The sequence below is a fragment of the Notothenia coriiceps genome, unplaced genomic scaffold (assembly GCF_000735185.1).
Source record: "Notothenia coriiceps isolate Sejong01 unplaced genomic scaffold, NC01 NC01_scaffold00029186, whole genome shotgun sequence".
In the NCBI taxonomy this organism is placed as follows: domain Eukaryota; kingdom Metazoa; phylum Chordata; class Actinopteri; order Perciformes; family Nototheniidae; genus Notothenia; species Notothenia coriiceps.
Genome location: NW_011361887.1, coordinates 24,996 through 52,217, shown reverse-complemented (window position 1 = coordinate 52,217; position 27,222 = coordinate 24,996). Strand labels below are relative to the sequence as shown.

At 40.6% G+C, this 27,222-nt stretch overlaps 1 protein-coding gene across 3 annotated transcripts in view; it reads right to left on the bottom strand.

Annotated features, from left to right (window-relative positions):
* samd12 (sterile alpha motif domain containing 12) overlaps positions 1–27,222 on the bottom strand; it is a 90,642-nt gene that overhangs the window by 46,657 nt on the left and 16,763 nt on the right. For all 3 annotated transcript variants that reach the window (XM_010786445.1, XM_010786442.1, XM_010786443.1), the window contains exons 2-3: positions 14,641–14,849; positions 6,743–6,872 (exon numbers count right to left, since the gene is read on the bottom strand). In XM_010786445.1, the coding sequence (XP_010784747.1) occupies positions 6,743–6,872; positions 14,641–14,849 (339 nt within the window). The remainder of the gene's footprint in view (positions 1–6,742; positions 6,873–14,640; positions 14,850–27,222) is intronic.

Below are 27,222 nucleotides of genomic sequence, written 5' to 3'. Positions count from 1 at the left end.
GTCAGTTCTGTGATTCTCCAGAACACACATGTTATGATATTAGGGTCATGCAGAGTGAGATGAGATCAGTGAGGGTTTGTATGTTTCTGGAAGTGAAACGAGGAAGCAGAAAAACAGAGGTCTGTGATGTATTTTGTGAAACAGAAGAACAGCTAAATAAATGCAACGGCCTCCCAAGAAGAGCTCGCCTCTCTCCAGTCATTTAAGCTAAAGTGGGTTATTGAACCTGAAGCTTGTTGCTTCTGCCCTCCTCGACTACGGTCTGGGAGCCGACAAGAAAGTTCAACACACAGATGGCCCGTCCGCCCCTTTGTAGCATATTATTTCGATGAGAGATGAGCAGATCGCCACTGGGCTTTCAACTAAATACACAGCCACGCAAAAACTGCGGCATTTGTATAGCTCCTTATGGGTACTGCAATTTGTGAAGTGCTTTCCTCTGTGGTGAAACGATCAGCACTGCACCACGGACGAAAGCGGCAGAAAGTCAAGAGATAAAGAGAGCGGGGCTGCGTTGCGTGCATGGCTTCCTTCTGCAGGTAACGGGGAGACGCGCTCTGGCGGCGGTCTCATTCAGGATCCGAAAATACAATTTAAATATTTTGCACACTTATTCGACTTATTCCTAGTGTGCCACTGGTTACGGTGCCGCCGACCCCTGGTATAAACCATGCTCGTATCTATACAACCTATAGAAAAGCAAAACGGCCTCAGTAATTCTGTCCTCCTGCTTACCGCATCATTTACGAGAATACATGTCATAACATTAAGACAACATATTCGAGGTGGTTTTAAATAACATATCCGCATTTATTTATTTCTCCAAGTTAGGTTTTTCTGTGCACTGAGGAGTCTCAAACAGGCATTTGCTTAATCATTTTAAGATTAGCTTTAATCAATTTTTGCAAATTCATTATTTAACGTTTATTTTTGGTATTATTTCCACATATTTCTCACCATTCTTCCTTCTGCCAACGGTGTCGCAGTTTCTCGTCTCTCCCGTTTTTGTGCGTACCGCGTACGGATGGGTCAGAGTTTGCGTGGAGGACCTCACATTTTCCCGTCAAGTTTGTTTGTTATAAATCGCAAACATTGCTTCCGAGTAAATCGCCAGAACGCCGACACCTCCTCATCTCCACCGCTCCCATGTTTTATTTTGTGTTGCCATAAGTTAGTCTCTCTGCGTTTCTGCGCTGGGCTAATGCTAATGCTAATAAAATGGTGGCTTCACAACACTTTTTTTGAAAAAGGTTTTTTTGCCCCATTTTACGGGGCGTGGTTTGCATTCCCCCCAGCCAATCAGAAATATATCTCTTTTCTCACAAGAGAGCCGCATGAGAGTCCCTGCTCTCTAGCAGGGATGGAAAAGCGGGTAAAAAGGTTCTCATGAACTAATTTTAGTTCCGGCTCTTTTTGGTGTGAACGCAACATTTCGGAACTATATCGGAACTAAAGTGGGAAAAGCACTGCGGTGTGAACGCGGCTAATGTTCTAAAGCTTCCTGTGGAGCAAAAAGCAGCCTCATTTACAGTCTAAAACACAAAATGAACACCACACAAACATTCAGGCTTCATGTGGCACTGCCTGGTATTAGCTTTTGTAAGCTGGAGAACAAACTGAGAGCGGTACTCCGTGAGAAGATTACTCTGATTGGGACTGTAATCACATGGCCTCAGAGTCCTTGTGTCTTTCTCCAAATCTCTAATTGTCTTGCTATGATCATTACTAAAGGCTCACTAGGGGCGTGAGCTGAAATGAATTGAATGTCATGAGTCTTTTTTCCCCCCTTTGTGCCAGGTCAAGGCTTTTCTCCTTTCTGTATGCTATTGCAAATATGGACTGAAGTTGGAAAACATTGAATAATGTATAATAGAGGAATACAGCGTTATGGTCTGTGTTTGTTCATCATCAACAGGATCAGTAGTAAAACTAAGAGTGTGTGTATAATGAGCCAAACCACACTATTTATGTAACTGCTCCACTGCACGTCATTCAGTCTCGGAAGATTCATTTCCAAACCCTCCATATGGAAAAGCAAGGACGACATTTACAAAACATGCAATTTGGCAGAGCAGTAATTAATTTTATATTACACATTACATATAATCACCTTGCCAATGGCATCATTAACCGCGATTCCTTCTGTCTGCGGATCAAATTGTCCCCCAAACAGCTCATCAGCCGCGAGCTGTTCAAATTTCCCTTTTGGAAATTACACAAAACAATGGGCACCAGAGGAGTCGTTTTGTGGCTCTTGAGTTGATTTCGTTATTATTATGCCGCAGCCATGTTAAGTCCCTTTCACTCGTTTATGCCAGTTCTCTCTATTAGACAGCAGCACTTTTATTACAGCAGTCCTTGGCGCCTTCAGGATCCATTGTCTCATCCCTCAAGTGCTGTTAAGGCCTGTTTCAGTGCGTCTTTGTCCTTCTTTAAAAACAGTGTTTATCACTTTTCATGCTTTTCTTCAGCTCATCAAATATACATTTTGTACCCAGCGTGAGACCTTTTACTGGACGGGAGATCACGGCCAGAATAAGGCAAGCGACTGGGTTTTTTTTTCAAAGTGGAGGGATGATGGATAAACCAGAAGGGGGTCGAACACAGACCTTCAGAAGAACTGAAGTGGTATAGTGTGAGCTGCTGAACACAGGCCGCCCTTCATTAAACCACTAATATAACAGGCTATTAATTATTCAGAGTAAGGTCTTATGACAGCATACATCAAGGGCTATCAGGAGGCTGGTTATTAACTGACCTGGGTGTTCCTGTGTGAGGAAAAACAGTCGAACAGATGCATGGTCGGAGAAGTATTCCCAATTCACAGTGCACTCAATTCTCAATTTTTATCAAGGCTAAATAATTGTCCTAATTGTTGTTTTGTTTCTCCTTTGGCCTGGGTGTTTAGCTCCTATGTTGGAAGGGGTGGGAGCCTTTCATATGTCTTTGTCCACGAACCATAATCAAATCCAGAGATATTTCAAGTTGCCTTTAGCAGCAATTCATTCTTACAATTTCACATTAGAGTACTTGAAGTTTGTAATTGGGCAATCCTTTTTGACACTGGCTAATGGATGAACAATGCACTTATTATAAATGTACTGTTTCTTAATGTAAGCCCAAACACATTTTTACTCATTTACAAATGTAACCCCCGCCCCTGCAACCAGCCTTTATAGCTGCATATCATTCTTAGTATGCCTTTAGAGGCACTCTGAATTTCCACAATGTGATGTAATGGACTCCTTGGACAGAAAATATAACTTAACAGTGACTCACCCTTTTTCCCCCTCTGCCATCCCCTTACTTTCATTACCTATGTCATCACACCTTTTGCACTGATTAGATCCAAGGTATCGGAAATTGTGTGTTTAACAAATGTTTCATGCCAGGCAACTCTCCCAGCAAAAGAGCTTTGTCCTTCTAATTACAAGGGATTAGGGACTAATATATAATTATGCCTTAATATGCTTTAATGCATTTTTAATGACAGCTGGGTGTTAAAGTCAAATTCGCCGCCGTCTCCGATGGGGGCGGGAGGTGAAGATTGAGGGAGGGAAAGGGTTTCTTGGCAGCTATAGGCTGCAGGGAGGATGGGAAACATTGATTTCTTTGGCTGAGGTTACAGGAGCCTAGCAGGGAGGCAGCTGCTGCATACTGAAGGCATTCTGCGTTACAAATGGTGCACCGACACTGATACGCAGTAAAATGCATCTCCTCGCCGCTGTTTTATGTCAAAGGAGGGGTGGACACAAATGTCTGTTTGAATTATGATCTGGAATTGAGACTGTATATTGATTTTGCAGTTTATGAAGGGGATGACTATGTTGCCAAGACAAGTGAGATTTGAGTACCGCTGGCAGCTGTAAAGAGCATTGAGTATTCTGTTGGATGGATTGGACATCAAATACAGTCAAAATCTACTATCTGGGTCGGCAAATAATAAATCCGGCCTACAGTATGCATGTTCTGTCAGTTTTCAAGGGTTACAGCTATTGCACGAGAAGCCCACTGAAGCAATAGATATCCACAGATGCACGACTGCATGCCCTTATAAATGTATTCATACTCACTGTTTGTTTGTCTAGGCATGATTGTTTTTCCACAACAGTATTCCACTCGTCATTTGTTTCCCCCCTTGTTTATTCTAATAGAGTGTAAGAGCAGAAAAAAAAATATCTGCATAATACTGCAAAGATTGCAAATTGCCTTGTGAGCCCAATTGGTGTGGCTTGGCCTGTTTTAATTGGGTTCCGTTAATTAATGCTCGACGTGAAGACAAACTGAATTACTTGCAGGTTTTGCGCATGTCATTATCTCTTAATTGTGCCAGTAGGAAAGCATGTGTGTGTGAGTACTGTATGTGCATGAATATGTTAACTCTCTCCTCTCTTATATTATCTTGTCAAGATCATTACAAACACAGATCATTAAGTTAATACACCATTCTAATGTTTTAATCACTGAAAGAGTAATATGAGAAAATATAATTTATTTACAGATTATAACTGAAAGCATTGGGCTTGTCAGGAACACTGAGGCATTTAATCTTAAAGTTAGATTACTATGCCATAATTAGATATGGACCCCTTGAGAAATGTTCAACTAACTGAAGAACTGGATGACTGCACTTGACATGATTTCTCTTTTCTATGCAACAAACACTGCAACGGTGTGATGAGAGTAGTCTTTTCAGTGGCAGACTCTTTAAGTCCTTGTCATGTACGGTATGTGCATGTATCTATTCTGAATTATTACTGTGAATAATTAATATTGCATAAGACCCAAATTATTAACTATTAAAAAACTTAAAGTACTAAGTCATGACAACAATTGTTCTACTGTACCATGAATAAGAGAAAAAGTTTTCCAAAATGATCCCACTTGAAGATAGATTGAAAATGTAGCAGTGGTTCACTAAGTGTGCAATGAACTGTGGGTAATCTCCTGGACCTGATGAGATATATCTGCAAGTTGAACTGAAAAGCAGTAAGATCCATATTTTCAGACCATTTAACAGGGGACGCTAAATCTCAAAACCCTCCATGCAACCGTATAAAAGTCAAAATGCATCACCAAGGAAAATGAGAGCAGAAGTCATTACGCTGCTCATCGTGACCGCCGAGCGATTCATCCTGCCAGCGAGTCGAGGAGGTCCTCCAAACCGACAAATAAACATATTAATGTGATCGGTCTTGCTCCGAGTGCGAGGCAATTAATGTTCGTCTGTTACCATGCGGACCGGAGTGTCGTTAGCTCCGGGGTGACCTTGAGGAGCCTCGTTAGGGAAATGATTGACGTGGCAAACGGTTGTCGTGGTTGACGTCGACAGTGAACGGGCGGGGACGGACAGACTGGAGGCCGGGTGGCATGGCTGCAGGCGGCAGACAGTGGGAGCTGAGCGCACCTGGATGTTATGGATGAGATCTGGCTTCATCAAGATGACAAATGAAAAGCTAAGATCTAAGGCAGAGATGAGTCTCCACGGCAACTTAAAGGGGACCTATCATGCAAAATGCACTTTTGTATGTCTTTTATACATAAATATATGTGTCCCCGGTGTGTCAGGGAACTCATACATTGTCAGAAAACAAAACCCTCTCTTTTTCCTCCGTACCCAAATCTTTCAAAACAGGGGTACACTGGATGCTGGCTTGGTAGTCGCGTACTTCCAAGTCACTTCCTTCAGAAACGAAGCAAGTATGCTTCCAAGCCACGGCTTCGGAAAACGAAGAAGAATGGAACAGGCTAACAAGTGTGCCACTGTCTCTAAAGGCTTCAACATAAACTGTACCGAAAATAAATACCTCACGATGTCTATCTAATTATGAACTTGCTTTACTTTCACGCAACACATTTTTGGTGATAACAAATGTAACAAAGTAACATATTTACCAACACATGCTCTACGCCACTACATACTTACATTTAAATGTGTGCTGCATCGGTTCAGCCATTCTCCGCAAGGGTTTTTGAAATTGGTCCGTGCGCAAAGCATTGTGGGGATTTTAAGGACGCAAAGTCTACCCATGTGCAGCCTCGAAATTTCCCCCAAACCAAGGACGCGGCCTTGGTGGGATTCCAAGAATGCTGGACATTGGAACAGTCCTTCTGCGGCACTCGATGACGTAGCATCCTTGAAATATTGGCTTGGAAGCCAGTATCCTCGAGATTGAGAAACGCCCACAATGTGTCATAAAGCAGGAAATAAAAAAAGGAACTCACCTTGTGGTAAACCAGCAAGAGAAAAAGCATTTGAGCTCCATATTGTTTCAGTAATAATCCTTGATGTGGTTTTGAACATGATGGCGTTTAATCAGGGGAGCATTTAGCTGAATCTCCGGTAGAATTCTGAGCAGGCATTAACTCCCCCTCCTCTTTTTTTTCACGCTAAGGACCCCGAACCTGCAGTTCTCTAACAGGCCTGAAATAGAGGAATATTAGGGATGTCTAAAATGCATGATCTGTTTGGTATTTTGAGCAAAACACATCATAGACATGTTTTTTATATCATAATATATGGCTAAAAATAGCATAATAGGAAACCTTTAAATGCTTCAGTTTTGCACTAAAAGGAGCTAATAACTGCATATGATAAAATAGAAGTTCAACCCTCATAATCACCTAGCAACAGCGAGAACAAACCCTGCGTTGATGGCTATAGTTAAACTGCAGAATAAATTATTTTTGGACGACCTCCATAAGAGACGCCGTACAGGTCAGTGAAAGTGTGAAACAGTACCTGTGATATCGTGCTGTTTGAAGGAGTCGCTGTAGATCTGGTGCTGGTTGGGACAGTGTTTCTTCAGCCATTTGCACACGTCCTGCTGGGTCCACAGGGCCACCGGCTTAGACAGCTTCACATATCCTGGCTGAGAAACACACAAAAATAACATTTAGAAACCTTCCATCATCTGTTATACTGCTTATATTTTGGTTTTGAAATCAGCTTTGTGCAGCAGTCGTGTGAGTGCCCTTTATTTTTTTGCAAGCTGCCTCTCGGTTGTTATATTTTAGATATCCTTATGTATGAACATGTATTATTAAAGCCTGGGGGTTATTGTTGGTGGAATACCGCTTCCACATATTGGTCAGACGATGAGATGTCAGGACTGCAGTGCACTGCATTGTCTAATAAGATACTGCTCACCCTCGTTGTTTCACTCATGGGTCGTAGTGCAGTCATGTGACACCTTCCACCTGACTGATTTCGTTGGCGGCTGTGTGACATTTTCCAGAAAGGATCAATAAAGTATTCATCTTTTAAAGTAAAAAGAAGACGCATATGTCAATCCCAAGCTGAGCAGAAACTCTCTTATTAATCTGGTATGTTGTGTTAAGCCACACCACACCATGTATTCACCTTGTCCTTTAAAAATGTTGACAACAAGAGTAAGGCAGTGTTACTTCACATAACAAGAAAAGAGGAACTTTTGATGTCTGGGAAGATTTTGTATTTATTTATTTCATTCTCTATTAAAGGTAGGGTAAGAATGGAGAAACCAGCTCGAGTGCGCTAGAATTTGAAACTATGCAGCCAAAAAGATCTGCCCCTTCCTTCAGACTTCCTTACAGAGCCCCTCCTCCAACACATGAACGCGCACATGACCAATGAGGGCACGAGATAAGTTTGTGCACAGATGGAAGGCTGACAGGCAGGTAGGCCATCCAGTTATTTTAGCCGGGCCGGCTCAGATGATTGGTCGTGCTTTTTACAGCGCCACGGCTTCCACAGATGACATTTTTTATGTATTTATTGTCAAAGCATCTCATGTATTCATTGCTATAGGGATGTTAAGAGCATTCCATGGAATATAACAAAAAGTGTATCTGAAGTGAATTACTTACCCCACCTTAAAGCAGTCATCCAAATTTAAATAAGATCCGTCTATTCTGCTAGATTATTGGTCTTTACAGTGTCTGCCACAGAGACTGGGGAGCTTTTCATTGTGCCCAGCCTGTCAAGCATGTTGAATAATGTTTCCTTCTCTGAAACAGTATGAATATTTTGAAAGATGCATTATGTATAGCAGCTTTTAATGATATAATGCTACCTGTAACAGCACATAGCCACCACACATATTCATTTTTTCGTTAAAATTGTGGAAATTAACTAAGCAAAAACACCATACAAATAAGACAATACAATAGCTTTGTCTAAAACAGAGGAGGCCACATCCAGTAGACTGCTAGCTTAACAAATAATGTGTGATTTGTTTTCTTGATATATCCAACACGATTTCCTAGAAACTGAGGTGACTCATTAAATAGTTTTGAACAGCAGTCCAAAAATAAATAAAAGGTCAGGTTAAAGTTGAACAAATCAGAGAAAGGCACCAAGTGCTCAAATTCAAATAGCTAGAATGTAGAGTGGGAATAAAACACCAACAACTTTCTGCCATTATGAATCACTACCATTTCAAGTTGACATAAAGGTTTTAAATCAACATTGGAGCTGTCAATCCAGGCTTTGGTAGAGATCAAAATCCAAACCATCCAAGCTAATTCAAGTATTGCTCCACATCACCCCTATTGGCACACACGCCAGTAATGTGGTTGTAACCACTTTGTGCAAAATGAAGGTTTAATCTGCAAAAAAATAGGTCACTTCATATATTGTATTAAACATTTATGCAATATAATGCTCACATACGCACATTAGGGCTGGGGGGTATGAATTACATACAATTTGTTTTAATCAAATAAATCAATATAAATATAGTAGTATTGTAGTGTTCACTATTTGTGGTTTTGATGAATAATCATTGGTATATTGGGCAAATATGGGTAAAGATTAATAATTAAAAAGTACTTCACTCTCCTGTTACAATACAATATCAAAAATCTAAGGAGATATCTAGTCTCATATCATGGTATCGATATACTATCAATATATTGCCCAGCCCTAATTGACATGCACATATCTGTATTGCACTGTCCTCTGGTTGTGAGATAGTTTAAATACTTCAACAGCGGGCGGAGCAGTAACCTGCCAAATGGACCGCTCTTGAAAGTGCTGGCTGTGCTTTTGATTCTGATTGAGGGGCTCCTGAAATTACAAACGGAGAGAGGTGATTACAATTTCACATAAACTCCCATCTACTCCAGCATGCTCTCTGGCTGCCATGTGGTGTGGCATAGCAATGGAAAGCCTTCTCTTCTCCACCCAGAAGAGAGCAGAATAACAGGTACCGGCAGCATTTCCTCTCCTTCAAGCTCTCACCCCCCATCCCTCATCTCTTCCACTGTATTCAATCTTGCCCAGTCCCTGTCAGATCTATCACATTGTCTTTCTCACTTCCTCTGCTCACATACTGCATCTCGCATCTCTCCCGTCTATCTCACCTGTTTCTTATTATATGACACTACCTCAGCCTCTCCTCCTTTGTGACTTTCCACAGCTCCTTCCCACTCACTCTATATCTAGCACCCCAGAGAGAAAGAGAAATTGGGGGAGATGTACATGCTGGTTTTGGCATGCGGTCTACATCCCCTGCACGTAGGAGAAGTGACAGACAGTCAAGGCGAGCAGGTAGGTGAAGCCGCAGTTCTTAATGTGTGGATAGATGAATGTGCGGGGAGGGGAGGAAATGGTGTTGCAGGTAGAAGCCACATTAACCATTAAACACATCTCAACGTAATGCTAATTGAGCCTAACTAAGAGCCTGGGGCGACAGGAGGACGCCTGGATGGAGAGAAAGTAGAGGAGTGTGTGTGTGTTTAAAGCATGCGAGGAAATGGGGAGTTTGGGAGAGTTGCAGTAGCAGGAGAGAAAGCAGAGGATGCTGGGAGTGTTGAGGGTGGCTTGACTAAGAAATGAAGCAAAGGGAATAAGGAAGGAGAGCAGAAAGAAAAAAAACCTCCAGAATGGACTCGACATAATTTGACACAGGAGACTCTCTCATTTTCCATGAACAAATTTGTGAGTCAATGGCCATCTGTGTTTTACATTCTGCACCGATTTAGCCCATAGCTGTGTTCCCGGGGCCGGGTACAATAGGTGAGCCGGAGCCTTCCTGCCTGCCAGGCAGCAAACAGAGCCAAAGGGCGGAGAGGAAACAGCAGAGAGGAGAAAACAGGAATCATTCTCAAAGAGCAGTGTTCAAGAGACGGGAGGGCCAATTAGAGATTTGAGTGACAGCACAGGGGTGAGAGGAGAAGCCTGCTTTATTTCTAAGTGGGATACGTCTGGGAACGGGCAGACACATATATAAATATATATCCACATGTGCAGCCCAGTCGACCATCTGGAAAATAAAAAGTAATGTATACACACCAACCATCCGATTGCCAACTTTCAGTGTATTCAGCGAGTTGCTGCCTTTGGCTTTTAATTGATAACTGAAAGCCCAGTACAGCTCCCAGTATTCTTCACGTTACCTTAGCAACAGAGCAAGGACAACCTCAGAAATTAAAAAGGCGATGAATAAAGCCTTTGGGGGGGGGAAACCGTGCGGCCCAAACATGAACCAAGAATGTGGAATGAATATCCAGACATTAGGGACCACAGTGGAAAACCATTACTTACATAATGAAGCATGTAATCGTGCTAACACTGATAAAAATTCAAAGATCCAATATGAATGTACTCGGCTAAATTAATCAAGAGGCAATCTTATGGCATTCTTTGTGGAGACACTGTTGGAATACAAAAAGGAGCTGGGGATTATGAGCGCTAAAAGGCACTCTAGCGACAAACACTGTGCGATAGAGAGAATTTGGCAGTTGTGTTGAATACAGCGGTATTTGTTTCATAGGAGAGCTTCATCCCCACCCCCACATCCCATCATTCCGGCTCCAATATTGTTGGGCTGATTGCAGGGTCAAATGGCTTTACACTCAATTAAAAATGTTAACTACAGCAGAAATGTCCCCCATAATGACATTGTTCTGTCAACAATTAACTGTGTTTTGTATTAAACTCGCCACAGAGACCTTATAATGTCACGTAGCTTTCACAGTTTTTTTTTTTTTACTTACACAAAAATAACAGCCCTGGTTATTTCCCCAGACAAAAGAAGTGGGCAGTGTTCATTTATTGAGCAAATGCGTACAAGGGCAAAACAAATATTCAATCGCTCTTTGACAGGGCAGGAGCTGTTACTGTTGTTCAGAACCATTAAAGCTGTCTGGCAGCGTTCATTAGGAGGAATATTGTTTGTTGGATGAAACAGGGCTTTGTGCAAAACAATGCAATCCAGATTCATTGTCTAATCATGTTTTGAAAAACAAAACCCGAGATGTCAGACTTTAAAAGAATATCAGAAAAAGGCGACAAGCTCAGTTTCTACTTACGGTACATGATGTAATATAATCTTCAGATCCAGGGGAAAGGTCTTTTATGAGGCAATTATTAGTCAACTTGATGTTGTCAACATTACATATGAATATAAGGGAAATAAGCATAATGCCTCTGCACAGGCTGGTCCCAAAGTGCCTGTTTATAAATCCCATTTTAAAGTCTATATTCTCTATATTTGTACTCACTATGAGGTGCATTAATTACATCATTCTATGTTTTTTTGGTATGTTATGATTGTACAACATATCTGCTTATTAATACATTTGGATGGATTTGATGATGTCTATTATTTAAATCAAAATGCAGCAGCCCTTGTGTATACGTTGTGTGTTAACGTCATCAGGAACTGGGGATAATTCCACACAATTTCAACTTTTATACAGCTAGACTTTGGAGCAGTCATAAACCCAATAAAAAAATTGGACCAAAGCAACATTTTGATGTTCTTAGATAATCAGCTAATAAGTTTTCTTTGATAGAAACTGTAAAAGGGAGAGGGTTCCCAGACCAGTAAATTGCTGTGAAAACTGCATCAAAACATAGTCATAATCCAGTTATGGATAGAGCAATAAAGTTGTGTTAAGGACTACAATGACAAACACATCAAACATTACATTATAGTGCTTTATGTATATTTAATGTTTATATCCTGCTTAGAAATATGGAGGTTATCCTCTTGCATAAACCTTCCTTTCACTTATCAGTCCATGAATTCATTGCACATAAAATCTGCACGCTTTTCTGTTTATTTGAAGCATTTTTTTAAACACAAGCAATAAACAGCAAAGGTTGCATTAGACTGGGGTCCTTCCCCTGCCTGCATATTGAACTTGCTCACTTAACATCTGCAGGATCCACTGTCACATGCTACCCTCTAGTGTCCGAACTGAACACTGCAACAACTTCGTTTTTAAAGTGTGACTGGACAGAAAAGCGCTGAGGACGAGGAGGAGGAGGAGGAGGAGGGCTGATGCCATTAGCGTCATGTTGACTGAGTGAATGGCTGTGTGAGACACGGAGCCCAGTGTCGTCGGCCCTATCTTAACCGCACAGCTAATTAACAGCTCTGGCATGCTCTCTCTCTCTCACTTTCCCTTTCCTTTCTCCCTGCCTCGCTCCATTTCCCTCAGCCAGGGCTGGCAGGAGATGAAAATTCCCTGTATTAATTAATCTGTTACATACAGGAATAGGGATGAAAATGAGATACATCTCTGTGTATGTGTCCAGAGAGCTGATGATGGCTGTAGGAGAATAACATGCTATGCTGGGTGAATTAATAATCCCCCTCGTAAGGAGCCTCAACTTCACACAGGCACATCAAAGAAAGTGCACAAGACCCCTTCACAGTCCTGACCTTGGGATTTGCCAGGGTCCATAAAGCATTTCAGAGTGTGTTAACACCAAACAAGATATATTCACCTTGGGTTTGATATTGATTAGTACTGAGATGAGATGATTTGCTATGGATGTTACAGCCATCCAGCGAGTCTAAAAGGCTGATTTATGCCTCGTGTTGAAGCTATGGCTGAGCCTTGGCCCCATTACAAACCCAGCCGTGCACAGATTCAGCTTTAATCAAATGTTGTTTTAGAAATTATCACTGCTGATGTGATTTACCTGAAATGACCTAATGTATGATTTTCTTAGTACATACTCAGGTCTGCGTTTATTATATATATATATACACACATACATATTTGTTCAGTGCTAAATATACCATAATAGGTTCTTACTGTATGCTCTTCATGAACCCATACTAAAACAAGACTGCAAAATTGTAGGTTCCTATCAGTAAACTGTGAAAATAGTTTCAAGAAATCCTATAAATCACAGGTGGTGTGTGTTAGTATTTTAGTTTACACAGAGCCCACATATTCCTTTAAACTTGGAAATACGTGACATAAGTAAAGCTGTAGACAATCACAGTTACACATGGACTTTAGTTGTTGGCTATAAAGTTCTAAAAAGCTGCAAACCTCCTATATATCTTAAGTATTTATAAATAATATGTGGCCCCTGGCTGTGTTAAAATATATTGCCATTCTACTGTATGTACCAATAGTCTTTATGCACTTGATCTATTGGATTTCCCCCAAAGAGAAACACTTTTTCTTAAGTGGAATCAAGAGACACCAAAATGAGACAAAGAGCTTAGTCAGGTAAATTATAACAATGCAGTACCTCCTCCAGGTTTATAATGCAACACAGCTATAATAGGAACGTTACCATGATATCAAATGACATGATGATACCTGCAAAGACTACGAAGCATGGATAAATGTTACAGCAACCCGGAAACTCTGAAATAATTTACAGTCAAAGCACAATACAAAGCGTGTGTGTGTGTTTGTGTGCACTAATTGAACCAAGGCCTTGGTATTTCCAAAAGTCCATGCGGGGATTACACAGAGGACTATGTCAGACTGCTTTGATTGACAGCTGATTATCACAGATTCCACACAGAGAAAAGAGAACACAAATATGCGTGTGTGTTTGTTTGTGTGTGTGCGCATGCATGTGGAAGAAGCGATTCCTCACATATCCTCCTAGAGTCCTAACCACACGGCCTATTTCTGGAGAGGAAGCAAGACATTTATTCTGCATTGCTGATGATGCTCTGATCTATTATCAGAAACACAGAGGAAGAGTCTTTCCTGTTTTATTCTCTGTTAAAATATGTGTTTGTACTGAAGGGGTAGATGTGTGGAACATGGGGGAATATTATTAAGAGGGTGGTTGATTTGTTTTGTGTAGCAAGCAGGATGTTTGACTGTTATTTGATCACACATACAATCAATTTAGTACCAAGGAAAGGAAATTAACAGCACAGCGCAAGCAGAACTCTCAAAATATCGAAATATGTTGTGAATTTTCTGATATGGAAAGTGTCAACAGCCATACAGTATAAACGGCTATTTCCAGGGTACGAGGTAAACGCTAAGCTGTGTTTTGAACTAAATGCCAACATCAGCACGACTGGAACATACAATGACAATGCTAACTGCATCATATTTCAAGTCTGTCTGTTCACAGGTCACAGTTCGGTTGGGTTCTTCTGGCCTTACAACGTTTAGGTGCCAAAAGTGCTGTGTTATGGGAGAAAAAGGGTTGTTAACTAAATAAAGGAAGAACGAAAAAGAAGCTAACTTTTTATTGCATGAATGATTTGTTTTGCATCTGGTGGGACTAACTTTATACTGCTGGGTTGCTCAATCCCTAATAACATCCCTCTTAATGTTCTACAAACATACAGTGAAACCAAAATAGAGACTATAGTAAAATGAGGTATACACCAGGGATTTCCACGGAAGCTATCTCTCGTAACGCCATGCACTTACCCGTGACAGCTCAGACTCGGAGACGGAGCGCTGTGGCGGCGCGCGGCGCTGGTACATGAGGGGGCTGACGTCCTGGTAGCTCGGGCTGTCGTCGTCAAGCAGCAGAGGCCCTGCGTCCACCGACTCCTCCTCTTCCTCCGGCTGTGACTTCATGTCCTCCGGGCACATCTGGTGGTCAATGCCATTCTGGCTCAGGTTGCAGTGAACAGCTGTTTGGGCAAGAGGAGAAAAAAAGGAATGAGCTACGACTAAGGTTATATTTACTGTCATGGCTTACAGTTGTATTTCATTGTGGACCTGCTTAATATAAATACGTTTTAGTATTTTTGGCGGCCACTTCATCGCTATATGACCTGCTTAATAGTATCCAAAATACACTGCAATAGGATTTATTATTTAAGGTGACTTCCAGCTGCTATATTACATCATTTCAAAACTCTACTGATTATATTACCATGTGAGAGGATGTTAAATCACAACAGGTCCTCCCACATTGAGTGCTGTACTGTTAAAAGTCCACTAGATGGTGGCAGATAGTGATACATGAAGTAGAGTTTCAATCTATAAATACAGTCTATGGTTTCAATGCAAGATTATACACTTAGACCATAAAGAGACTGTAAAATAGTATACCGTCTTTGCAGATAATACACAAGAAAGCAATGTACTTGCCATCAAATCACACCAACAAAATAAAGATAAGTCCTGTTCTAATAGATACTAATTTAAAGTGTGAAGCGTTCTGCCAAATTCAAATATTGAAACTTTAGGCAAATGCTTTTGTTTTCAAAATTCTTCTGGTAACATAAAGGGTTGACTTAATGAGACAAAAAAACTATTGGAGTTGTAATGCTTTAGTCTTAGTTTGGTGTTTCCAGTAGCTACTGGCTGTTCACGTTAGCTATTGCTCGCAGACCTAAGATAGTAGTATCTATGTCAGTTTGCTGGCTTTTTTACTTTCCTCTGCTCTGCTCCTGTAAAGCCACATTTATCGTTCATCCTCATCCTTTCTTTCCTTTGAGGCTGCTCTTCAGCACATGCTATGTGGTTTTGCTTTAACAAAGAGAAAGCTAAGCTGTTTTCCAAAAGTGTGCTTTTATTGATATTTATGGAGCTGTCTCAGTACTCTCTAGAATTCCAGATGTGAGGAGTCACTCTATTCCTGTTGTGCAGTTCGTCAATGACATGGCACCTTCAAAAATCAAGTGAATTTAGTTTGCATACCGTTTTAAACATTAGGTTTATTCCAAACCCAGAATTATGGAATTGGGATGGATTTTACAGAACAATGGCTTTACAAAGCATCAACAATTAAATGCACTATGTTTGTAGATATGTTGTGGATGTTAAACTTAACCATTGACAACCCAAGAGACAGAACTGTTTCAGTCATTGAAACAAATGATTGATTATTAAGCATGTACAATAGACAGTGAAATTGATCACTGCTGTGTTTTGCTGGAATACAAAAACACAATTGCAGATAAAAAGCCGGGCCTTGGTGAGAGATCAACCATTGGACAGCTCTAAATAAATGTTAGCCTAGCTTTTTCTGACAAATGTTCAGTCGAGTTCAGACCTCTGGCAGATGAATTGAACATAGATACATCCTCTAAAACCACCAAATCAGTTCTCAAGGTGAGGATGATTGTGCTTCAGTGAAGGCTGTGTGTTAGACTACAGATTTTAGGAGATGAAATCGGCAAGGCAGACATTTCTCCTTGTAAAGTTGTATGTCATTACTTTGCCATTTCCGCCATCAAGTGATTATTATAAGTTAAGTATTGTTTTCGAAGGAGGCGTCAGGCTCTATTTTAGTCTCTATCAGGATTGTGGGCGCAGAAGTGACAGCTCGCAGTGACAAAAACAGGAAAAAACAAGTGATAGAAATATGCTGTTTGACATCATACAATCTGCTTACTTGTTCCAAAAACATACAGGTCGATCACTCATTTATGAGGAATGAGAACCAAAGACACTTCTTATCACACCTGAAGGCTGCTGCTGCTTAAAGCTTGAGTAGTAGATTTCTGTAATTATTTAACCAAAAAAACCCAGGCAAGGGTTGCCAGATCTTTTGAACTGACAGTAGCAAGCAGCACTGGCTCCAAATTGCTTAATCTAGTGAGGAAGATGGCAAAGTTGGCAAAGATAAGTTCAACACATATTACTGTTAAATGTTTCTAAAATACATTTCCCATCCTAGCTGTAGAGATCGATTCCAAATATGCTTTTCTGAATGCTCTAAAGAGAGTGAGAACAAATTGAAAGACATAAATGGTCTGTAACGAGAAACAAAAGTTTCAAACAGAAGTTTGACGGATTCGCTAAAGCCAATAAATGGGATAACTGCGAAAATAAACAAATGTTTCAACCAGACAAATTGCTGTTGGCTAAATAAGCAAAGATGACAGACAGCCAAGCAAACCCTGGAAAACCACAAATTACTTCTTTCAGGCCGCTGTCATCAAGCAATTAGAAAAACTCTCAATGATTGGGACAAGACAACAACACATCATCTGTGCCGATATCTATTTGACAGGAGTGAAGGTGCTCCTGCCCTCCTCCATGACATGCCATTTCAGAATCAAAGCAGTATATGATTCGGTGACCTAATGCACCGCAAGCCGCATTTATGGAAAGCAAAAACTCTCCGGGAAACGTCCTCCCCCACGACCCTAAATCACACCTTGCTGTCAGGATGGTATTGAAAATGTTTCTCTTCTCTACACTTCCACTGATTATTCTGAGGACACGGGAGTGTTTGTTATAGACGGTGTCAGAGAGCACGGCACCTTGCACAGCTTTCTGGTGGATCACCCAGAGGAGATGATGGGATTTATGCCTCTCAAGCAACACACTGCCAGAATGCCAACAAATAGAAAAACAACAGTGGACATTTGCTCAAGGACTGGACCTAAGTACAATTTGAAGGTCCTTTTCCTTATCAAGTGTACTCTACGATGATTTAATCACAACACTATTTCATTAAATGATGACACATTGTCCTACCTATACCTTTTTTATACATAATGAATACTTTCACTTAGAAACCATAAGCACATTTGTATAATGCTGTACTGAAGGTGTGAATGTACTTTTACTTAGCAGGGTGTTTCCATAGTGTTCCACTGGTACTTTTATTCCAGGATAAGGTCTGAATACTTATTCTGCCAGAGTCTTATTACTTGTGTTTTTTCTCAGTGACCCGGAAAGGATATAATTAATGAATGAGCACACCATGAGAGATTGTTTTCAATGACACTATAACTATGCCAAGAACCTGACTAAAAGGTTGAATTGTGATTAACATTATAAAGCCACATCACAAACACAGCAGAGATGACCTGGTCTGTTCTGATCTCTGATAAGAAAACAAGGTCCCGAGACGCCCCCAGTAAAACGGAGATAATAAACATGAGCTGGCTGTGTTGAAAACAAAGCCAACTTGAGATGCGCAGCACGAAGCGTTGCTCCCTCTCCCTGCCTCTTTATTCATTCCTCCTCTCCTCCCAGCTCACTCCCGCCCCTCACCCTGACTCAATTCATGACTGGTGTGCAACAACTATGGAGGAGAAATGAATTACACACATCCTCTGCCGATAGCAACTAAACAATGGCGCCAGCAGAGGGAGAGGAAGATGGATGGGTGAGAAGATGAGGATGATAGGGGTAAAGTAAGTGGAGGCACACAGAGGAAGGACAGAACGGGTGGGTGGGATACTGAAATGCTTTTACTTTTAAACGGAAACAGTTACTATAAATAGCACCATTACATTCTTCCCTCTCTCCTCCCTGACATGCAAGCATGGCGAGGGAAGAGAGATAGATGAGGAAGGGGTTTATTCTCTCAATGAGATCAGTAAAACAGAGGGCGAATGAGGGGAGAAAATGAATGGAGATGTTAAGAATAGCGGCATCCATGTCCAGCCAAATGAATTCCCATTACTGAGGGGAGGATTAATAAAGAATTGGATTAATCTTACATGACTCCGTCTCTTAATTACTGTACAGGGTTTGGAACAAGGAGCAATTACAAAGCCAGTCACAAGAACATTGTGTACGTCTGTGAGAGAGGAGCATGTAATCAGGATATACTGCTTAATCATTTTGCTCTTGCAACATTACACTTTGTGTGCTAAGCTCCCACACAAAGAATATTGAATATGGAGGTTTTAATAAACTTTCATTTGGCCTCTGCTGAGATGTTAAAAGGGTAAATGGAGGCCTAAAAATAAAACTCTACATCGTTGTTGGTGGAAGCTTTTCAAAAATACACGCCTAATTTTTTATATGCAATTTAAAAAAGTTTTGACTTAATCTTTTCCTACAAACATGGAAATGCACATCCAACTGATGGGATAGCATAAAAACTTAGGAGGTGTCTATTTTATATTGTTTTAAATTATTATTTGCCATTTTTCCGATCACCCAGCCAAATGATGTTAGTAGTAGCTGGCAGCAGTAATTCATCAAATACAATGAAAAAGTTCCTTAATAACATTAACCGGCCAAGCAGTGCTGAAAAAACAGTAACTTTTGAACACTTACCACAATACACCAAACAAATCAAAATCATTGACTGAAAATATAACCGAATACATGTCAATATTCCAATAACATAGATTCAGATTAACATAGATTCAGATTTAAGTCATTAAAGGTTAATGATTATATTGAGGGACAAAACATTTCTGAAGGACCTGTGTACTTCTTAATCACTGCATCAGAATTGTAACTCAGTTGCAGCCTGACATGTATACTTACAAAATGTAGCTGAGGGTTCAGCAAGTCAGATGACTCGATGTCAAAATGAGTTATTCTTACTGAACACTTACTATATTTAATAGAGTGTAAAGGGGGGAATAATATGTAATTATGTGGGCTATCTTTTCTCCTTACTTCCCCATAAATGTGTAGAAACTCAGCTGAAACAAATGCACGTTTGGAACAAAGATAATGGAAAAAGCCAAACGATGTTTTCGTGTGTTAACTGTGTGCTAACCCCAGAGCCTGTGGTACACAGCCAAGGCTGGTTCAGAGTGAAACCAGTAGTGGGTCCATAATCAAAAGTGAAGTTTGCTCTGTGTGGGCGCTCAGGCTCATAGTGATCTCTTTCTCTTTGGCTGACTCTCAAAGCGCAGCAGAATGAATAGTCTGTGAATACAATCAACTGTGTGACCCAGAAACAAAGCCTTGAGAAGGCAGGCAGGGCCAGATGAGTTTATACCAACTCTGCACTGCAGCCATGAGACCTTTTACCTGCTTCCATGTTTAGCAAAAAAGGTCATACCATTCAAAATCCTCTAATAGGCATGCACACAGGGCAGGAAGAACATGGGCTCTTTCCTCCCCTAACCAAACTGAGCCAAACAGACGCTCTTTCTGGATTTGAAGATGTGGTCTGGCACCAAATCTGGCAGAATGTGAGCAAAGTGACATTTCAGTCATCCGTTCAGCTGTTAACAGTTGCTTGGAGCTGAATCAAAAAAATTGCCCCAACACTGAAAATAACGATGCAGTTCAGGGAATGAATGGCACATATTTCTCAGCTGGTCAGCTTCCTCCATCTGTCATCTCCCTCCAATCAGCTCGCACACACTCGTGCATGCATCCATAGTGATTCACATGCACTTCTTGAACACATCCCTGCCTGTAGAAATGCCTTTCTAACACGGCCTGATTCTCACACAAGCTGATTTAAAAAAGTGAGCAAACCTACCAAATCTACATGGGGTGTTAAAAGAGTCCATCCCCTGGTCTCTAAAGGAGGAGAGAATTGTGCTGAGAGTGTGTCAATGGGAGAGGAGAGGGTGTTACCCTGAGGAAAGAGTGTCTCCATCAGTTGAGGACAGAAGACATTGTCAGATCCTTGTTACACGCTTACTAAAGTAATAATTAGAATATCTTTGAAGGGTAGAGAGACAGAGAGAAGGACGTCGCCTGCAGTATGGGATGATAGGAAGGGTTTGAGATTAAATTCAGGAGGAAGATGTATAGAGGATCTCTTCTCTCATGCTGATTCTTTTTCCAAGTCTTGTGATTAATTCACTAAAGAGCACACACTTTGGAGAGGACCCACTCGTATGATTAACACTGGGTATGAAACTCAATATGTTTTTACAGTATATGTGAATATCAATGAGTTTGTGCCAAAAGCTGGCATTTATAATCTTGCTAAATTAAACCTCAATGACATCATTCCTGTCAGAATATTGCTTATGTTACAGCTTATTATGGCTAAAGCTGATTTAAAGCTACTTTGGTTAAGAAGATCTAACATTGGAGAAATGGTTACATTTGCTTGAATGAAAAAAAAAGATTTTGTAAAACAACATCTTCGATTCTGAAAAGCTATAAAAGATGTACCATAGACAAAGCCCTAAAGATCATTAAAAAATAAATATTTTGTGACGGTAATTCTATTATATAAGCTCTACAGGGGCACATTTAGTATTTTTACTTCATTAAAGCTTTTTATTAACACCTAAATCTGCCATTAACCGCCTTCTTGTTATGCACAGCTTCATTGGAGCAATGAAGATTTAATTGTGCTGCTCAATGGCACCTTCACCGATAGTCTTTGTCGGAGTAAAACTCCTTGTGTAAAAGCAGAGCTACAGAATTAAACTGGTTAACAATACGTTGTGCTCGGAGAGAAAGGCTCTGTAAAATGCAAGTGCTTCTTTGTTTATGCAGTGCTTCAACATCATGTTGCAGCAACCTGCAGTTGAGGTGCCAGATAGAATGGGTGTTTCTGCCTTTAGAGGAATGAGAGTGTGTGGTGATGTAAGTGAACTAGGTATTCCTCTTCTAGCCTCACAGGGTTTAGGTGTCTCTGTTTCAAACACTGAGATAAGTAGGGCATCAGTGTGTTACCCTGAAGGAACCAGGAGTCATTAATAGAGTTATGGCTTTTAAAATTCACGAGGCTCTGCGGTTTGATTCATGAGGCCCAGGTGATCTCAGGTAACGCTCACAGCACTGAATCAGTGGGTCAGCTCTGTGTTGCTGAAAGTACAGAATTTGTTAAAATTTTTTACACTAAAATGTTCCATTAGTGGGCCAAAGGTACATAATAGTCGGAGGAAAAAATATGTGTTAGTCAGCAGGTTGACAAGACTTGTGTAGCCAGTATACTGTATATAAGGGTCTAGCATGGGCATAGTAAGAAGGACCAATCAAATATTGCAATGAATCACACAAATTATTCTCCTGTTTTGTCAACATTGCCAAAGGACATTTGGCCTTTTAACTCCAGCATTCGATATATTAATCAATTAACCGTTTAGTCAAAAAAGGGTAATCACAAAATAGATAAATCCCTAATTTAATTAATTGATGCCAAATTGATGTCTTTATTTTCCTCTCCTTTACCAACCGTCAACATTGTACATTTTCACGTTTTAGAGACTGGAATCAAAACGATTTAGTTTTATATTAATCTAAAATGATTGTAAAACATCTATTCTATTAAATCAAAAGGAGAAGTTTAGGTATTTTTTCCAAATACACGTATTATTTTTCTTGCCGATTTTGGCTGTAAATCAAAGGATTAATTTACGAGTCATGTCTGTACAATAAATACTGAGGCTAAGTCGGGAAAGGCTTAGCTTTTAGTCTGGGGCAATAAGGGTTGAATACTGGAGTTGCATAATAGTAGCCTGGCAATATACATGTAATGAACCCTTACTAACAACAAGACATGACATCTGGATGAATTCATGTCAAGTTCATTTCAGTATTACTGGCTTAAGTGCACTCATTATTGCATACATAGCCTACAGAAGAATCTCACCAGGCTGAACTGAGAAAGGACACTTTGAAAAAACCTGCATAAATGGGGGATGACTCCGCGGTAAAAGATATGCTTACCTAAAACGACACCTTCTGACATTGTTATATACACAATTATTCGTATTATAGGCTTATTAGGATAGCTCATTTGTCTACTGTAGGGACGCAGAGGATTGACTTCATTGCTAATTTACAAAGTGAAGTCATGTAACAAGTTATCCAGCCAGAGAGACTCCTCGTGGGGCTCTTAATTCACCCTGACATCCTATCAGAAGTTAACTGTGCTCAAACTTCACAGACTGCTCTCTGAAACCCCGAGGCTCGATCAGCCGTGATTGGTTGGTCCCGTGTCAAGCAGGCGCAAATGTGCTCAGCTTTGAACATTTCTCAGCTGCAGAGAGCGAGGGAGGATTTTAAAAAAGAGGATGAAGAGAAAAAAAGTGGTAGGGAGGTATGGAAAGTGAGAATGAGAAAGGGTAGGGAAAAAAGATTTTGTGAGATGGAGCCAGAAAGAAGACGGAGAGGAATGACCCACTTTACAGCACAAACGCATACGAGCTAAATATAACTGTATATTCACTGTGAAGCATGTTTCCCCGGAATAAAGCTTTTAACACGCCTGGCTTCAAAGGCACAGCACAACAAAAATAGATTGTCTTATTTTAGTGCCGAGTAACATCTATAGACCTCTGATAAGAGACCCAAGCCTCAATTCTGCCCAACAACAGGGAATATTGTAGAATGTTGAGGATAATGTTAGTTTGAACCTGATACAAGGTTTGCATTATTAACTTTAACAACAACTACAGACTTACTGTCACAATTGAATGTTCTTTATTTGATGTCACATGCATGTTTTTACAGTGCAGGTACAACACAATAAATACAGCTAAAAAAGATGCCTATGCTCTTCTATTTAACTAGCTTAAAGTAACCCTTATCCCTAAAACAAAATTCTACCTCACAGAGACTACAAGTGTTTGGTCCATCTGCATCTTCCTAGAAGTATATTTTCACATGGTTCATAATAATGTTGTATTTATAGTGGCAATTTGTATCAAACAACAGAGATATTTCTCTTTAATAAGGCTTCTAAAGGCAGCTAATGCTAGCCAGACTTGAATTGAACAATCCATGTACAGTGGGGCAAAACATTTTTTTAGTCAGCCACCAATTGTGCAAGTTCTCCCACTTAAAAAGTTAAGAGGCCTGTAATTTTCATCCTAGGTAAAGTTCAACTATGAGAGACAGAATGGGGGGAAAGAATCCAGAAAATCACATTGTCTGATTTTTAAAGAATTTATTTGCAAATTATGATGGAAAATAAGTATTTGGTCAATAACAAAAGTTCATCTCAATACTTTGTTATATACCCTTTGTTGGCAATGACAGAGGTCAAACGTTTTCTGTAAGTCTTCACAAGGTTTTCACACACTGTTGCTGGTATTTTGGCCCATTCCTCCATGCAGATCTCCTCTAGAGCAGTGATGTTTTGGGGCTGTCGCTGGGCAACACAGACTTTCAACTCCCTCCAAAGATTTTCTATGGTGTTGAGATCTGGAGACTGGCTAGGCCACTCCAGGACCTTGAAATGCTTCTTACGAAGCCACTCCTTCGTTGCCCGGGCGGTGTGTTTGGGATCATTGTCATGCTGAAAGACCCAGCCACGTTTCATCTTCAATGCCCTTGCTGATGGAAGGAGGTTGTCACTCAAAATCTCACGATACATGGCCCCATTCATTCTTTCCTTTACACGGATCAGTCGTCCTGGTCCCTTTGCAGAAAAACAGCCCCAAAGCATGATGTTTCCACCCCCATGTTTCACAGTAGGTATGGTGTTCTTTGGTGCAACTCAGCATTCTTTCTCCTCCAAACACGTCTTGTTGAGTTTTTACCAAAAAGTTCCATTTTGGTTTCATCTGACCATATGACATTCTCCCAATCCTCTTCTGGATCATCTAAATCACTCTAGCAAACTTCAGACGGGCCTGGACATGTACTGGCTTAAGCAGGGGGACACGTCTGGCACTGCAGGATTTGAGTCCCTGGCGGCGTAGTGTGTTACTGATGGTAGCCTTTGTTACTTTGGTCCCAGCTCTCTGCAGGTCATTGACTAGGTCCCGCCCGTGTGGTTCGTGGGATTTTTGCTCACCGTTCTTGTGATCATTTTGACCCCACGGGGTGAGATCTTGCGTGGAGCCCCAGATCGAGGGAGATTATCAGTGGTCTTGTATGTCTTCCATTTTCTAATAATTGCTCCCACAGTTGATTTCTTCACACCAAGCTGCTGACCTATTGCAGATTCAGTCTTCCCAGCCTGGTGCAGGTCTACAATTTTGTTTCTGGTGTCCTTTGACAGCTCTTTGGTCTTGACCATAGTGGAGTTTGGAGTGTGACTGTTTGAGGTTGTGGACAGGTGTCTTTTATACTGATAACGAGTTCAAACAGGTTCCATTAATACAGTTAACAAGTGGAGGACAGAGGAGGCTCTTAAAGAAGAAGTTACAGGTCTGTGAGAGCCAGAAATCTTGTTTGTTTGTAGGTGACCAAATACTTATTTTCCACCATAATTTGCAAATAAATTCTTTAAAAATCAGACAATGTGATTTTCTGGATTTTTTTTCTCATTTTGTCTCTCATAGTTGAGGTATACCTAGGATGAAAATTACAGGCCTCTCATCTTTTTAAGTGGGAGAACTTGCACAATTGGTGGCTGACTAAATACTTTTGTTCCCCACTGTAAGTGAATAAAACCTCTACTATTTGACATTTTAACCGTGTAGATGCATTTTGTATGTGCATATTTGCATGTAACCATCACGTCTATAAAATTTAAAATAAAATAGAAAGAAGTATGTTTTCACAATATTTATCTTATTAAGTCAATTAGTCTGCAGGTGAGAAATCTGGATTCAACCTTTGTTTACCTGCCAGATTGTCTGAGTCTCAGCTTTTACATTCTAGTCTTCTGCATCACTTGTTATTCGTGACCTTTTGCTCGTCTTTGCCCTTTTCATTCTGGGTGCCTCTCTGCTGCTGAACCATGTTTTTGGTTTTGACCATCAACAGTAAACTCTACTTTTGTTGTAACTTTTCGACCTCCAAGTCGGGCATTTGAATCCCATTATCTCAAAAACGGCAGATGAAACACTCAATATATGAATTTGATAAAGACTACTATACTATAGTGATTACTACAGGACACCTACCTTGACTTGTCAATAATGCTTTTATGTTAAAAAAAAAAACCTGATCTTTTTGTAGTTTACAGAAAAACTAAACCGAAGAGATGTTGCCGTTTTGTTGCCGTTTTATGCTTATTGGACCTTTCTAGATTGTTTTTTCTTTAAGTGCTGATAACTAGTGGTGTTGTAATAAGCTCTGCTGAAGCCATCCCTCCAAACATATGCAATGGAACAATTACAAATGATAGGTTTTGGTCTACAAGTTATTTCCTTTTCAGACAGTGTAAAGCACTGCAATTGAGGTGCACAAGAATTTTAATGAGATTTGACATCCCGACTTGACATGCCTTACATTTAAACAGCACACCTAACACAGCATTTGCGCACATTTCCTCAAGCATCATTGTCTGAAACAACATACAGCCTAAGAGAAGCTATAAGAATAAACTCTAGAGTCCTGCCACACCATGCCTCGTAACAACTGTCTTCACCTGACAATGACTTTCTCCATCTGAGCCCACGCGCTGACACAACCTGCCTCAGATCTGCAGCTTCAATCAGTCAGCAAGATCAGAGCCCTGAGATCCTCACGGTCATCAGGGACCGGAGCTGACGCACTGCCAAGTTTCTGCACTCCACACAACGGGGTGCCAAATGATGCAGAATATTTCACAAAAGGCTCAAAGGTCGTCGTTTGTGACAGAGAAGAGAGGCGCACAAAAGGCTGAGAAGTGATCGATGAATTGCTGGAAAATTCACAGATATTTATATCTTCCCCTGGGTCTATTTCCCTTATGCTCATACGTCATGAAGGTCGATGAAAATACCGTGTACAGAATATTTTGTTGTGCCTTGTTTGGTGACACCGACAAAGGACCGATGCTGTCAGCCAGGTTACATTGCTTTTAAAATAAAGCAGTGCTGTATAAATAATAGGGTTGGGAACCGAAACTCGGTTCCAGATGAGAACCAATAAGAAAATGCTGGGTACCGGGTACCCATAGAAAATACACAATTTCGGTTCTGCTTAACGGTTCCTAAACGCGGTAGACCCTGTATTCCACCGGGTCCGTCTGCGCCACGGTAACACAGGGGCGGCCATCTTTGTGTTCTGGAGAATCACAGACCGGCACCGCCCTTATTTTTTTTCACGGCATCATGTAAGTTGCGCTGACAGGCGACAGAGGTCCACAGTTTCCCCGCAGCGAGGCTCCCCCCGCCCTCCCGTAGACAGTTCACGAGCTCAGTCACTTCATAATACCAAAGATGGATCGCAGTAAACGCTCTAAAGTGAGGCTCCACTACACTAAAAAATAAAAAGAAAAGGCACAGTGTAATGCCTGTGGCAAGCTATTAACTTGCCACAGGCATTACACTGTGCCTTGTCTTTTTCTGTTGAGCATAGCTTAGGTAAAATAAAGCACCGTTATTGTGTAATACATTTGTATTGCATGTATTTTTTTTATTTGTAAAAATGTCAGTTAAAGCTTAAAAGAATAAAGATATATATATTTGTTATCTAAATGTTTGACCTCTTTCTTTTATAATTTTGGAATCAAATTGGGGAATCGATAAGAACCGGAATCGATAAGCAGAATCG